General features: G+C 48.3%; 1 protein-coding gene across 5 annotated transcripts in view; it reads right to left on the minus strand.

Moving 5' to 3' along the window:
* Positions 1-2,383: 2,383 nt before the first annotated feature.
* HOXD3 (homeobox D3) overlaps positions 2,384-15,910 on the minus strand; it is a 74,426-nt gene continuing 60,899 nt past the window's right edge. For all 5 annotated transcript variants that reach the window (XM_069616128.1, XM_069616125.1, XM_069616126.1 and 2 more), the window contains 2 exons: positions 6,533-7,070; positions 2,384-4,366 (listed from right to left, as the gene is read on the minus strand). In XM_069616128.1, the coding sequence (XP_069472229.1) occupies positions 3,633-4,366; positions 6,533-7,016 (1,218 nt within the window). In that variant the 5' untranslated portion in view covers positions 7,017-7,070 and the 3' untranslated portion in view covers positions 2,384-3,632. The remainder of the gene's footprint in view (positions 4,367-6,532; positions 7,071-15,910) is intronic.

A 15,910-nucleotide genomic window follows, 5' to 3' on the forward strand; every position in this document is an offset into this window, starting at 1 on the left:
TAACCAACATACATCAAGCTACCAAGTCACCCACCCATGGATAATTGTAGCTGCAAGTGTTATTACTATATCCAAAAAGGTGGAAGGTCATATAGTGGTCTCTGCCCTTCTAGTGTTAGATGTAAACTCGGTTTACCAACATAAAGTAAACACTTTTTGCAATACTAGGGCAATCTCTCTAGTACAAATAGACGTCCTGCGTCGTGCCCGGCACAGCTGTGGAGGGCCTGAGGGTGTCTGCAAGGAATTCAACGATGCGCTCGATAAACTGCATACCTATTACTGTGAGGGCAGTGTGTGCCTGGGGAGGGGGCAGAACGGAGGGAGGAGGGAGGGGAAGGACTCCAGAGAGCATACTCTGCCCCCCCCCCTTCCGCGTGCCCATAAATTGCATTTATTTATAACAAGCGTGGAGGTTAGGATAGGCCCTCCGTTATCGCAGCAGTGAGGCTGGTCGGATAGTCTTTTGTGTATTGGGGAACAAAAGAGGCGGCACAATAGACCAGTTTTGCAAAATGGCGATGAAAATGGCGACACAGTACCGAGTGCTTTGTCTTGCTCCCTTGCTGGCAGGCACTGGGCAGACTCAACCAGCACTTCTGCACACACACACACACACATACGCTATGGAAAGCTCGGCAACGACAGCAAAAGAAATAAAGAGTGTGGATCTGTTTTCTGAGTTGGGATAAATAGTTTTACAATCAGACCACTTACCTGCCAGGCCCTACGAGCCAATGACTGGGCCTTTCTCCTGGTCGATGCCACACATGGTGTGGTAGTTTCTGTTGCACTCATAATTGATGATGGTAGTAAGAATTCGCACATTTATTTTGCCCGGCTATGCTGTGCGCGGGTGCATGTCAGGAGAGCATATTTTCACCGGGCTCCCCAGCACGTGAATTGCAATGTTAAGACCTGATTTCCAAGGGGGGCGTCCTCCCAGGATGCTCTGCTCTCTCCACAGCGGATGCCGTGTGCTCCCGGACTTACTTCTAAATAATGCAGGTGCTGTTGTACTGCACGCGGTCTGTGCGGTGTTATGGTGCGTGGTGGGCACGCTGCCGCGCACAATACGCGTTTCCTAATAATAAAGTGGGCCCGGGTGTAAAGAACTGAGAGCTGCGATGCCAGTGGTCATCACAGTGTGGGGAACATTTAATCTCTGTTCGCCCCATTCCCCCGCTTTCTATGTCTTGATACACTGATCACAATTCCTCTTCTCGTGCGCCCTCATCCTCTGGGGGTGTGGTGACACACCTGAAAATAGCGAGAGAATAGACCACACTGCGGGGCCTTGGGCCGCTCCTGCGCCTTTCTCTTCCATTCTCGCCCTCTCGCTGCCACGCTGTTGCCCTCGCCGTGGGTGTCAGATGTCATTCTATGTATTTGTCCATCCACCCATCCATCTTTGTGTCGGCCGGTCTTTGTTTACCTGCTAGCTTTGGGTCTGTCTGTCGGTCTATCTAGATCTATCGGCCTACCTACCACCAAATCTTAAAGAAACCGCACTCCCTCCCGGTATTCTAATGCACACTATATACCAGAAAGGACCTGTACATTGGGATACATTCGTGCAGGATTTGCCGTGCTCTTACACAAGTGAACCATTGGTCAGGCACAGAGAAAAAACCCCATCCACGTGGGTTCAATGTTATCGTTAAGTCACTTTATACGTGTGTGCAACTAAAGACACCCTAAATTCAACGTTAACCTAGAAAACACAGTGTCATTTGATTTTTTTTCAATTGCAGTATCGAAATTTTCCAGATAATGAACGTGATTTTTTTTTACAAAAGAAATTAATTTATTGTTTCATGATCAGAACTTAACAGTACATTGCAGTTAGCAATGCTAATCTCGAACTTTCGGGGAAAAAAGCAAACACGACATGTACTTTCAGTTGTTGTGTGGGGGATGAAAAATGGCTGGATTTTCGTGAACATTTTGGACTGCCAGAGGCATTCAACCCGGAAAGTGTTCGTTTCCCGGGACTATCCAGGGTCAAATATTTGGCTCGCAGGAATCCGGCGCCCTTTCATCGCCCGGCGTAGGAGTGTTGTTAGTTTGCCCACCAAACACAGATGCGTAGGAGGGCTCTGCTGTGAGCACAAAAGGGCGAATCCTCATCTATTTCGAACACACTCCCCCTCGGTTTCCATGCGCTGTGCTGTAACACAACTCGGCAACGCCATTGCTAAGTTCGCTAAATATGAGTGAATGGCATCTAACATTCCGCAGAAGCGTTCCGCAATGTTGCTACGCCGTTACTAGCGCTATTCCACGTGGTTGGGGGCCGGGGCACACTTTAAATAACTGCCGTGGGAGAAACTGGTTCTTGTTATGGCACTGACCACGAAAGAAAATAATAATAACCACTGAATAGAACTGTTCGCGTTTATAGTCGTATGAATATAATCATTGTGTTTTCCTACGGCAATGTATAATTTAATTATGTTTAACAAAGTGTTCTCATTGTGTACACTTGATTGTCACATTTCTTTTCAAAATATGTATTCAAAAAAGTAAACCCTGGCTTCCAAAAATTCAAGAAAAGGTATACAAAATGGCTCTGCATATAGACATAGTTGTGACAGTATAAATAACAAAAGCGACATGCAATCTACACTGTGAATTGGTAAAGCGACCACAATTAAACAATTCTTTTGAACACGCGTTCCTAGTTTTGTAGACAAAACGTCCATTCTTCCAATAGCAGGAGTTGAGTAAAAAATAGTTTAAAAGTATTTGCGAGATATTTACATGTATACAAAGTCGATAAATAGGCCCGTGCCTGTGCGCGGGTCGGGGCTTGCCGCCCGAAAACAAGATGGCCGAGTGGTCTGCTTGCAATTTGTAATATTACAACAGATGCACTTAAGCGAAACAGACTTTATTCTAAATACCTGTTCTTCAAATACCAGACAGCTGGAAAAATAACAAAATCGCAGACTGTGCAATGTCCTTTGCGTAGTGCCAAACATCAATTACTCCGGGAATGACTTACAACGTGTCGTTTTAAATAACCCCTTACATAAAACACAGACACCAGCCACTGTTATCACTGTGCAACAAAGAAAAAAAACTGCTCTCAAACTATTATGTCAGACCAATTATTGTCAATAGGTGAAAACGGAGTCGCAGAGGACCGGACTGGACTCTCCATATTTATGCCAAAACAATTCTACAAATAACCACATAAATACAATAAGACGAGGATAAATAATTCGTGATACAAAAATGTCTCCCCCCTCCCAAATAATAAATACGTACCGGTTCGGTCAAATCAATTCGTACATTAGCGAAAAAGAGTTCGGAAAGAAGTTCGTATGCAGGCAACAAAGATCCGGCTGCCGGGAGCGGGTCCCGAACCGCCCCGCGGGTCTCTGTGCGACTTACGTCCGGTCCGAGTACAAGTTAACCGATAACCAGCCCCTGGGTCTCGCAGTATATTGCACTGTCAGGCTTTTTACAGCTGGGAGAAGGGCCCGTTGGCTGGCATAAAGGGACCCTTTGGTTAGGGGGCGGCTCCCCCACTAACCCCCTTGGCACTCTCAGAATAAAGTAACACTGTCGGTCAGAAAAACGTGAGGTAATAAGAGGTGAGTCCAGGCGGCGCTGGGGCCGCCGCCCTACAGGTGCGTGAGTTTGGGCGCCTCCTGGATGCGGCCCTGAGACGGGTGGTGCGCGCTCAGGTCCGTGTAGGTGGGGTGCGGGTCGCACGGTCCGTGGTGGTGGCTGCCCGGGATCTGGGCGGCGCAGCTGTAGTCCGCGCTGGCGGAGGACGGGTGCGAGAGGTGGCCCAGGTTGAACATGGGGCCCGAGGCCGGCATGGAGTCCACGAAGTTGCCGCCCACGTACACCGGGCTGCCCTGCAGGCCCGGGCTGCCGAAGGCGCCGCCGCCGCCGCCAGTCTGCTGCAGGCCGTGGTGCTCGTACTCGCCCGGGTAGCGCTTCTGCGGCTGCAGGCTGAGGGGCGCCGTGTAGGCGGCCAGGCCGTACATGCTCTGCTGCGACTTGGCGAAGGAGGTGGGCGACGGCGCGTCGTAGGCCAGGCCGCCCACGCCCGCGTAGGCCATGTGGCCGCTGAGCGGCGGGCTGCGCTCCGGGGACTGGCCGGCCGGCGAGTGCATGATGCCCTTGGCCTTCTGGTCCTTCTTGTACTTCATGCGGCGGTTCTGGAACCAGATCTTGATCTGGCGCTCGGTCAGGTTCAGCAGGTTGGCCATCTCCACGCGCCGGGGCCGGCACAGGTAGCGGTTGAAGTGGAACTCCTTCTCCAGCTCCACCAGCTGCGCGCTCGTGTAGGCCGTGCGCACCCGCTTGGAGGCCGGGCCCGGCGGGCTCTTCTCCTCACAGGTGTCTCCTGCGGGGGAGGAAAGCAGAAAGACAGGCACTTGTTTATTGTGTTTATTATATTTGGGAGCATTCTATGCACGCGGCCAGTTAGTTACAGTAAAAACATTAGCAGTTTGTTGACTCTAACCAGTAGCTACAGAGACCATTGCAAGTGTCAGGTATGATTTAAACACTTACACCTGCTCGATAAAGCACCACAGGTACCAGAGATGCAACTGAGAGGGCGGACTAGTTGACCTGTTCACGTTTGACACGGGACACCTTGGAGTTTTACAAAGATGTGTCACAATTGACAGGCTGTGTGCTGCCAACAGCCCGCAGAGCACCGAGAATGCAATGCACTAAAAACCACTAAGACATGATGATGGGTCTGATTTAGAAAGCGTTTTACAATGGCACAATTGCATTGAAAACGCGTTTACAAATCAGACCCAATATGTCTAGGGGACCTTTGCTAAAAATGAGCTTGTGCTTCACAACTAAGATGCAGCAGGGCTCCCAGTTGACCCATTACATATATTACATTTGCAGTTCTGTGGTTTGCATTCTGGTGTTCGTGGTTTTGAATCTCCTGTGATAAATGCAGACGTAATTTAGTTTGTTTCAATCTGAACCACAAATACCAGAAGGCAAATGGGAAAACGTTGGTCCTGATGCTCTACCGAACTGCGCTGCACCCAAGCCCCCAAGATCATTAAGTGGCCTGTACAGACTAAGCACACATGAACATGCCCGTCGCTGCTCGGCAAATATCACATTGTACAGATCTTAGAGGCATTACATATTTTGAAGCCCCCTCTTCTATTTTACACACACACCTTAATACATTGGGGTGGATGCGAGTGTTATATCTTGCTTTGCATTTGAAATGGTCCCACATCATCACATGCCAGGTGTGAGTAGGCCGTCAGTCCTTGTAGCCTTGTATTTCCAATGTGAAAAGCACATCGTTCGGTGAATACACAGCCCTGGGTGTCCTGGTCGCCTGTGGCATGGGACGCGGGGGACTGCTGGCATTTAAGGAAAGCCTGGCATTTATTATTGAGGGCATGGTTGGTCACACACTTTGAATGTCCAACATCTGCAGATGCAAGACTCTGTCGGCCATTTGAACATGTAGATTTAGTTTGTCAATACTTCTGCGTTTCTACATATTGACTTACATCTTCAGGGGTAATGATTACACCGGATGCATGCGAATTACACGTGTTTCGGCCCCCTCCGGGTGCCATTAAACTCACTCTGGTCACCATCTGCAAGGAGGGTAACACTGCCACAGGGTCAGTAACTAACAATCCTCTGGGGAAACGGAAAGGGCCATTGATTGATTTTTCCAATTTAAGGGTAAGTACAGGACATTTCATGGGACTTTGTATGTAAACGTTTATTGCAACTAAGTCTACCTAAAATGTATGTATCCACTATTTTAAACGAAAACTACAGTCACCAATGCCAGTAACTGTTTGACGTCTTGCTTCTACGCCTCCTTTGATGCCTGGCATATGCGCCTTTCTCATGCGTTTTGAATCCAAGCCTGTGTATTCAAGGCAGTGGATGGCGGTGGCCATTTTGTGGCCGTGCTCACTGCACAAGCGCATAACTCACGCAGGCGGCCCCTCAGTGGCATGAACTCTCTTCATGCACAGTGAGCTAAGACTGGGAGCAACACAAATGCCTGTTCGGGGATTCTTTTCTGATCTTCATAATATGACTTGCTCAGGGTGAGCAGTTGCAGCTACGACCCACTCCAGTTTGTGAATCCTCAAGTCCTGGCAATCGACCTCTGGACACATGTTGAGAGTGGTTAGTGTTTTCTGAGAACTAGCGTCCCGAAGGCATGGGTGAAGTTGCCGGCCAAGTTGATTCCGTCTCTTGGCACAGACATTGTGCCTTACAATTGTAATCTAAGGGGGACATATTGGTCTCTAGTAGAAAACCTGCCGCACGTCGGAAAGCTGTATCGAAACAAAATGGCGGCTGCCCTCAAGCCCACTTTGTAGCTAAAGGGAAGGCCCAGGCTTATCCCACTGCAATATTTGGATAGCGAAACCCCATTTTACGATAATAAATGAGGAGGCCTACCATCAGGAGTGTGTCCTTTACACTTGTTTAGAAGTTTAAAATTGCGCACAATTGATTATAGCAAACGAGGGGTGAACGATGGTTTGCATACCTGCTGGGGCACAGCTGGTCTTCTGTTTCGAGTTCTGCCGCGATTCTTTCATCCACGGGAATATCTGTTTGCTAATTGTGGCCGAAGTCGAGCCCGAGGAGCTGGCGGCCGCTTTGGGCTTTTTCTGTGTGGCACTATTGTTCAGGGTGGGCGGGGAGGGGGGCAGCGAGGGTGCCTGCTGCTCTGTGAGGCTGGGGGGCTGGCTGCTGCCCTGGCTGCCAGTTGTTCGCATACAGCTGCCATTTATGTCCCCGGCTTTGTGTACTGGGGGCCTTGCTGCAGATGTTTGGATGGAGCAGGCCGAGCTCTGGTAGTCGCTCTCCATGGCGGCCTGGCTGTAGGGCTGGTGGCCCGTGCTGAAGCCGTAGGCATCCGGCTTGCTGTAGGCATATCCTCCGAACAGGCCCGAGTTGTCATAATAAGCCGTTTTCTGCATCTTACTTTCCTGGAGAGGTAGGGCCTGCGGACCCTTGTCAAATAACATGGACTTCGCCCGGTCACGTTTTCAGGTTGGTCCAGGTGCAGGCTGACAGATGACCTATGAAGAAACACAACAGCTAGCATTACAAATAGAGACATAACACAACTAACAATTCCCCCAGATTATCTATGCAACCAGTATGTTAAGGAAAGATGTCACAACAAAACATGGGTTCTTGTTTTAAAATAAAAATGCGCCATTTTACAAATCGTTTACCTCAACAAGACAAGAGAGATTCTGACTTCATAGAATTCCCATGTAGGGTTCCGCACACTTATGATGTAACACAAGGCATTACTTAACAACGTAACATTGGTAGACCGTGCTGACCACCAGTGTCTTGCTTATACTTTGGGCTATGTTGTGGGTAGTTGGAATTCAAATCAGTGTGTTGTTACTTCTGTGCCTGTGAACTGTTAAGCAATGAACATTAACCCTTCTTTTTAAAGGCACGTTTTCACGGCATTACCCTTGGGTTCTCGCGCAAAAGACGAGGTTCAGTGCCGGAACGACGTCCTTTAATAAAGTCGTGTACGCTTCATGTAGGCTCGCTTGCATGCTCTAATGTGTGGCCGAAGGCTGTGCATTTTGGTAGCGAGTGCCTGCATTCAGCACCTCTCTACTTCCCCTTTGCATCCGCACTCCCTTGCGTTCTCCCCCCCCCCCGCCACAGTTTTATTTTTCCCCATATATCGTGACCTACAACGTGCGCCATATTTCCATAATAGTGCATGTCTCCCTATTGCAAGCGGGTGAACATGATGACGCTGTTGCGCGGCGCTACATTAGAATGCCCGCGATAGTCCGAGCATGCTATTTTCACTGTGTTGGGTTTGGGGGAGCGGGTGGAGGGAGAGTTAATGTTTAAACGCAGCCATAGCCTCTCTGTGTGCAGCATAGGCCGTGATGGATTGAAGTCGAGTCAGAACCTGGAAAACCTGAGAACATTCCTTCTCCATTGTAAGGCCTGTCTCGGCGTTTTTTTTCTCCTAGACCTCTTCCAGTTAAAGTATAACTGCCATTGAGAACAACTTCTGTTCGAGCAACAAAAGAAACCCCAGATGTCAGCATTTCTTCTGTTAGTTCTCTGGCAACCCCTGAACCACTCAAAACCGAGTACATCGACGTTATCATATAATTTCAAAACGTAAACAGAATGCCTTTATCGGTGTCTGTTAATAGTACTTCGTATCTTGTACATTTAGCCACACATGTCAGAGATAGTGGAAACATATATTCTCGATTGGCAATCGTGTAACTTCGCGAACTTCAGCTGGGGATGCGGTAAATAAGCCACTGTGGCGGGGAAGATGGCTGCCGTGCGCGCACGCCTGGTTCTGGTTGTTGTCAAGCGAGCGCCAGTGTGGCCTGGATCAAGATGGCGCCTCCCTCATTTCTGTGAAGGTGCATGGATGTGCACAGATAACTGCCTCATTTCTGTGATGCACACAGTGTCTGGTGACAAGAGTGTTTCAGAGCAGCCTGTTGTGTACATGCACTGTTTTTTTTTTTTTTTTTTTTTTTTTTACAATAATTGATAGCTCATACGTAGAAAAGGTAGAAAGTGAACTTTCCGTTGTGTAAAATGAATGTCACTTTCCAAACGGGCAGATCCTCTGCAAACAGAGCGCACCCACGGGCATCAGGGCCCACCGAAGCGTGCTTTCTACCGTTTGGCACTGCGTGTGCCTGTATTTTTTCTGTGTCTTTATGACAAGGGGTGCTGGAGCTGGGCCCATTTCCAGAGAGGCGTTGACGAATCATAGTTTTTAAACCACTAACTTTAAATCAGCAATCGGAGCCCCGAGTATCCCCAGGCTGGGGGTGCCCATGCATAGTTCCATCTCCCATAATGCTCCCATAATGCTCTTGGGTCCGGGACCATCAAGCCAAGTACTGCTGTGGGGGAGCTAATGCTGCCCTTTGGCTCCCCTTCACCCTCTTCTTGGCGAACTGCAGTGATGGATACAAGTGTTTTCAACAGCCTCTGTTTAGGCCAGTTTTGTTTCACGAGTTTAAGCAGGCTACAAAAGTACTATTTTCTCTTTATTTAATTGGGAGGGGGACCCCCGCAACCCCGTCATTTCCAGAGCCACACTAAACACTGTACCCTTCCTATTTTTTTGGGAGTAGGGTCTTAGAAGGGGGTATGCTTTTAAAAACTACATGCATTTTCGTTATCATGATTTGAAACCGAAAATAATGTAACACTTTTCCTAAACAAAATCCAAAACTCCCAATAAAACTGACATAAACTACACAAGTTTTAGGATTCTGCGTGACAATACATGAACGAGGCGAGACAACACAAACTACACAAAAACATGGTCGAGACTAAGGGCCTGATTTACAAAAAATGTTTCAATTTGACTTCCCATGTTAAAACATTTGTGTAAATCGGACCCTTAGAGAGGGTTGCAGGAGAACGGGGGGGGGGGGGGCGGTGAGGGGAGCATGAGGTGACGGCTTGAATTCAGTGGAATTCAAACTTTTTTATGCTGAGCCCCCCCTTGAATAAAAATTGTGTTGCCAAACACACCTTGAGTAAAACTACTGCTGCCCCCCCCCCCCACATGCCATGCATGCGTATATTTTCTATTGACGGCAGTCAATACCTTTTGGAAGGGCTCCACACCCCTCCTGGACACCCCCTGGGCTAGTCCATGGGCAGTGGGCAGAGGTACGCATAGTCCTCGGTGTGTCTGCGGCTCTGCACTAGGGTGCACGCGCCTCTGTACAGCAGGCTTGTTGTCACTGTGGTGGTTGCATGCAGTGCTAGATGAGCGTGTCCAGCAAGGTATGCTTTCGGTCCTTACGTGGCATGGGCAGGGATTGCGGGTTCCTTGCGGGTGGTGGGCCACCGTGTTCTCTGGAAGCACTTCTGAAATAACTCGTGTTATGCGATATGAACTTTGCTTGCAATGCCCACAGAGTGGCGGAAGGCTGCATGGCTGGACACCACGGGAGGGGAAGGAGTTCTAATAAGCTGGATTATACGCGCATGCCAGCTCCGCTTCTAGGCCTCAAGAAGGGCTACGTGGGGAAATGGCATAGAGAAGAAGGGCTTTTCCTGTTTAAGCTTAGACAGTGGACTCTACTGTGTTCCCTGCTCCGTCGTTGCCCTCCTGCCACTGCCACCCCCGCGTGTCTGCACTGATTTTCCTGCCTCCATATGTGCTGGAAAGATGGTCCGATGCGTGTGTCATACGTTTCAAGGAAGATCCCCAGAGGCCACCCAGCAAATGTGAATTCCCAGCGTGGTTCTAGAGTGGCCTGGCCACTAGCACAGGCCTCTAGCATATTTAAAGACGGCTCAATAGTGGGATGCTTTCTTTTCACTCACTCTTCTCTCCCATGCTTTAGGCTTTTAAAGGGCACCAGTCTGGTGTCCTGCATTTGGAGTGGGCACCCTTTTACAAATCACACCACAACTTCGACTTAAGCCTTGCTACTATAAGTTCCCTTATCTGATGGCTAATGCACCCCCAGCCCGTGCCAGCTTTGCCCCATCTCAATTCGCTCTCTGGTTGAACTCTTACAAACCTTGAGGTTTTTGCAAGCCGTCCCTTCCCTATTATGAACACTAATGCTCCCTTCTCTATTGCCTACTCTTCATTGTATGTGGTGGTATGTGGGATACACTCGTTGTGGAAAGCCTCAACCACAGTAATAATTAAATGCCAGATAAAGGGCAGCAAGCAAGCTAGGGGGGAGAAGGGCAAGATAGTGCTTGCATGCAGATAACACTTCTGCATCAATGTGCTTCTGCCTGGAACCATGCGGCCTGTCCATTTTCATGCTTAACGCCGCTGGACCTGTGCACCTCAGAATTTCTGGGGCAGAAACTTCCACCCACCCCCAATCATCCTCCTGTGAATCCCTCATGCTTCCTCCCTCCAGGTAATCCGGATTCACCCACCCCAACTCTCCTTACCCCACTACCACACCATATTGCCCCACTCCACCCCCACACGTCTCGGGAGGATAGCTCAGGAGCAACGTGCTCGCCTTGGAAGCAAGACGACACAAAGCACCACAGGTTCGATCCCTGGGTCCGCCCTTAGAAACCTCTGGGTATTAAGCGCATTACAAATAACATATATCATATCATATCACTCTCCATTTTAGAGTGATCCAATCCAAACCTCTCCTTGTTACTCGCTCTCCGCTCTGGACCCAAAGAACAAACGAACTACATGTCTGCACCCACCTGTCGCTGAATCAAGCCTCTACACAGCACACCTCAATGCATTTCTGGCTTTCCCATAGTACGCAGCACACATTTCAGTCTTTCCTGTGTGTATTAGGTCACCAGGAATAGACAGCCCTACTAGGAAGCCTGTGTGTTCCCATTAAGCACAAATATTGGAACCTGAAGTGTCATTTTGACATCTTGGAAGCTAATCAGGTCTCACGATTTCTGGGCAATAATCGTCAGTATGGCCATTGCTTCCGATTGGCTGAGAACTCCCGCCTTCTCTCCGTGTGCTTCCTGCTTTGTCCTGCACTCATCTTTTATTCTGCAGAGCTGGCACCCACCAAAGCCTCCTCTTCCTTGAGCGTCCCGTCCTGCCACTCCTTCTCGCTCTCTTTTGCAAAACTGTAGAAGAACATTGGAGCTTTGCCCGCCAAGCGCCAGTTGCTTGTCTGCCATATTGGAGTGGTTTTTTTGAGATTGGCCCCTATTTGTTTTACACCAAATAATAGTTTTAAAAAAAGCCTAGCACCTGGCCGTACAGCTGGGTGTTAATAGCCTAAAAGCCCACCACTGCAGGCAATATGGCTAGCTATATACCCTTAGTCCTTCTAATGCGCACACAGCTCAGGCCCATAGTTAGGACTTCCAGGCACATAACCGCAATTCCTATGGAGATGGGTGATGGCTTCAATGCCTAAATGTTGAAGCACGAAAATGTAATTTCGTTTGTGGTGTGTGTTAAAAAAAATGGATGCAATTGCTATAGTGGTCTAAACTCTCTGCGGCCTGAAAGCAGCACAATGAAAAGGTTTGGTCTTTCTTACACACAGCATTGTCAGAATGAAAAGTCATCCATAGGCCGAGGCAGGAATTTTAGGCTCAGGAAGACACCGCAGAACGAATTCAATTTCCTGAAGGGAGTGCACTTCATGAGTCGACAGATGGCATCGTTTTTATTTGATTGCGCAGTAATGACAAATGTATTTTTTGTGGTGCATGGTTGCTAGGGTGGTTGACCAAGGGCATTATTCTCATAAATGTTCACACATACTGAAGCCCAGCTGTGCAAGCTGAGGGCCACACAGATATAGCAATATCCCCCCCTGTTCAAGTGTGCGCTTGTGGATGTTCAGGGCCAGGGTGCAAGGGTGCAGACCCCTTGCTGCACTCAAGCTCGCACAGCTGCACTGTGCCCTCTATCAACCCCCCTCCCTCTGCAGCACTCAGTGAGGGCCGAATAGTGGATTGACCACAAGCAACCAGAGTAAAACAGAAGCAACTGAGACCGTTTCTAGAGACCTGCCAATGGGAAGCAGCCAATCTCTCCCTGCACAGTGATCCATTGTGACTGGAGGGAGAGGATGGACAGGTACTAAGGGTTGGGAGCAGGTCTGGACTGGCCAAACCATCTACCTTACCATCCATATACTCAACACTCCTAACATTCCTCATTCTCTTGTACCTTGGTCTCTGAGTCACTGGTGCTGCTCCTAGTTAGTAATCAATCTTGTCAATCACAGGAAGACAGGCAGTTGCCCAAGCACTGCAATCCTCAATTCTGGAATTGGACGGGCAACATGAGGCCTATTGCTATTTGATGCCAACTAGGTATTGGACATAACATGACCCTGCCATATTATACAAGGCACAGGGATCAAACCCAGTTTTAGCAAAGGTTGCTGCATTTGCATCTTGGGTGCAGACTCATTACGACCCAGGCGGTAAATTACCACCATGGTGTAAACTACGTTGCATTCTGGTGTTCGTGGTTTTGATTCTCCTGTGATAAATGCAGACGTAATTTAGTTTGTTTCAATCTGAACCACAAATACCAGAACGTTTACACCATGGTGGATGGCGGATTTACCGCCCCATTCCAAGGTGAGTGGGGCGGTAAATCCCCATTTCCCATTTACCCTTCCCCATTCCCATTTTTGCCCCATAGGGCTTAATGGGAGTGGGGAAGGCGCTAATTACGCCACCGTAAATTACGGTGGCGTAATTAGCACCACGGTCCCTTAGGGCCTCATTACAACTCAGGCGTTAAGGGTTAACGCCGTCGTTAACCCTTAACGCCTGATTCTTTTAACGGCTGCTTTTAGCAGCCGTTAAAATCCATGGCGCTAAACCGCCTTGGCGCTAATTACGCCACCGTAATTTACGGTGGTGTATAATTAGCGCCTTCCCCACTCCCATTATGCCCTTTGGGGCAAAAATGGGAATGGGGAAGGGTAAAATGGGAAATGGGGATTTACCGCCAACTCACCTTGGAATGGGGCAGTAAATCCGCCATCCACCATGGTGTAAACATAGTTTACACCATGGTGGTAAAGTTGGCGTACTAACCGCCTGGGTCGTAATGACCCCCTTAGCGCCATGGATTTTAACGCCTGCAAAAAGCAGGCGTTAAACTCACCATGGTGCAAAGGGACCTCGGAATCAGGCGTTAAGGGTCGGCGCCGTTTACGGCGCCGTTAACCCCTTAACGCCTGACTCGTAATGAGGCCCAGTGCATTTACTGAAACAGTGTCACAATCAGGGCAATTTGAACTGTTGTCATTCGGTCTATGATATGGGTCAGCACAGGTCGTTTTTAGTTTAGACTATTAGGTGGTGCTTTAGCACCACCTATAAGCCACAACTATTGCATTCCAGTACAGATAGGGAGAAATGGCTTATGAGGAGGGGCACACAGGTTGTAGGTGTTTTTTGGTTATTAACCCGCGAATTGACTGCTGGCAGCCATGCTAATCACTAGGGCCATCCCCACACAGTTACTGCCCTTCCCCTCCCAAAACGCCTCCTCATGGGAACTCTTTGAGCTCGCTTTACTCAAGCCTTACCATCAAACTTAATGCTCAAAGTGCCTGCCAGTGTTTTTACAGACTTCTGAGTTAATGACGCGATTGGAGCTGTAACTGTGCTACCAGTGTAATAAAATGTCTTTACCAGGTCTGTCTTCCGCCACTCTATTTATACTCACTATGTGTGTCCTTCACTGAAGTCCTATTAAAAACAAGTATTGGCAAAGCCAACGGTTTTGGCTTGTATATAAGTATTAGGTATCTGGCAGGCACTGCTGTTAGATGACCTGGTACTTGCACCATTTTGCACCTGCTGCCATCAATCGCCAGTTAATACCACTATGGCAGTGCCTGGCAAGAACCCCCTCCATGCCTGCACACACTGTTGGCATTGCCAGTGCTAGTTTTGAGGGCTTTGGAGCGCTCCAGCTCTTTTCCAGATCTCTTGAAGATGCATATCGGTGTGGCCTGAAATCATCCAGCTGCAGAAAGAATTCATCATGGTGAAAACGTTAAAGTTATTAGGATGTATGCAGGGCAGCACTGCCAACTGCATGGTCTCCAGTCACACTGGTGTATCTGAACGGGGGTGGGGGTAGAGTTGTCGGGCGGGAGGGAGTACAAAAGATACTTTGCTTTTGTGTAAGTGTAGATCAGAATTACCCCGAGCTCTATATTCAGGTCTATTTCTTGATGTTCTGCGTCAAGAGCATCGAGACATGTGTGTCTAGAGGGGGGCTTTGTGCCCGTGTTGCTAGAGTGCATTGACCACGACTGTGACGTGTCATTTTATTGTGCAAAAAAGTAGCACCACCTACATTTCAAAGCTAGATCTATTGGGTTTACGAATGGTTGTTTCTATATGAAACGGTAGTAAGATTGTATAGAAGTTCCTATTAATGTTGGTTTCTTCCAGGGCTCCTCTTCGATGGTGCTGCTGGTTTGGAGGAAACTGGAGCGTCACTTTCATAGTTGGAGTTTGTTCATTTTACATTACAAAGAAGAATGTGATGCTGTTAGTCCAGTTTTAAAAACACACAAGATACAGGTTTTTGGATCCCTTTTTTGGATAACTTTTATTGGACTACCGTCCCACAGACTGTTTCATCTAATGGTGAAGCAAAGTCTGATGAAGAAGGCTGTAGGCCTGCGAAAGCTAACGCACTGTTCACTCTCTGCAGAGTATTTTACGTTAGTCCAATAAAAGGTATCAAAACATAGATCTTGTCTGACACTTTAGGAGAAATGCAGGTTGCATCTCTAAGGTGAAACTCATTCGGCAGAGCATGTTATTTATTATATTTTATATAGCCAGTGTGTAACTGTGCTCTGTCTCTGCGCTGTACAGTAAGAAAGTACACAACTACAATGAGCATTTTATATTTGTTTTGTATTTTGTATTTGTTTAATTATTTATATCGAGCACCGAACACCGGGGCAACTGGGTGCTATATAGACTGACCTCGGTGGACTGACATGTCTTGTGCTGCTATGGAATTCTTGAAAGGTGATGGCATAAGAACAGGGCAGTGCCAGCTCCCTAACATTTGCTTTCCTCAGACCCCGAGCCGGCTGGTGTGGGTTAAAAGAGGCTCTATGGAAATCTTTCAGTAAGAGCATACTGGCAGCCATCATTCTTTTGCGTTGCCTGCTCACTTCTGGAGGCCTGAAAATTGATGGGTTGTTTAGGACTCTCTCAAACAAGTAAGCGACTGGCCTGTGGTTGCCCAATATACTGCATTCATTGCTCCAAGATGGCCGCACAGGTAACCCAGCCTCTTCAGGATCCTGCATGGACCTTTGGCTCGAGAGTCTGATCCCTCGCTTATTCTACAGGCCAAACAAGAGCTGCACATGAAACCGAAGGCTCAGAAACATAAAATGCTGCATACATA

This window comes from Ambystoma mexicanum, chromosome 9 (genome assembly GCF_040938575.1).
Source record: "Ambystoma mexicanum isolate Mex_15411 chromosome 9, UKY_AmexF1_1, whole genome shotgun sequence".
NCBI classification, from domain to species: Eukaryota; Metazoa; Chordata; class Amphibia; order Caudata; family Ambystomatidae; genus Ambystoma; species Ambystoma mexicanum.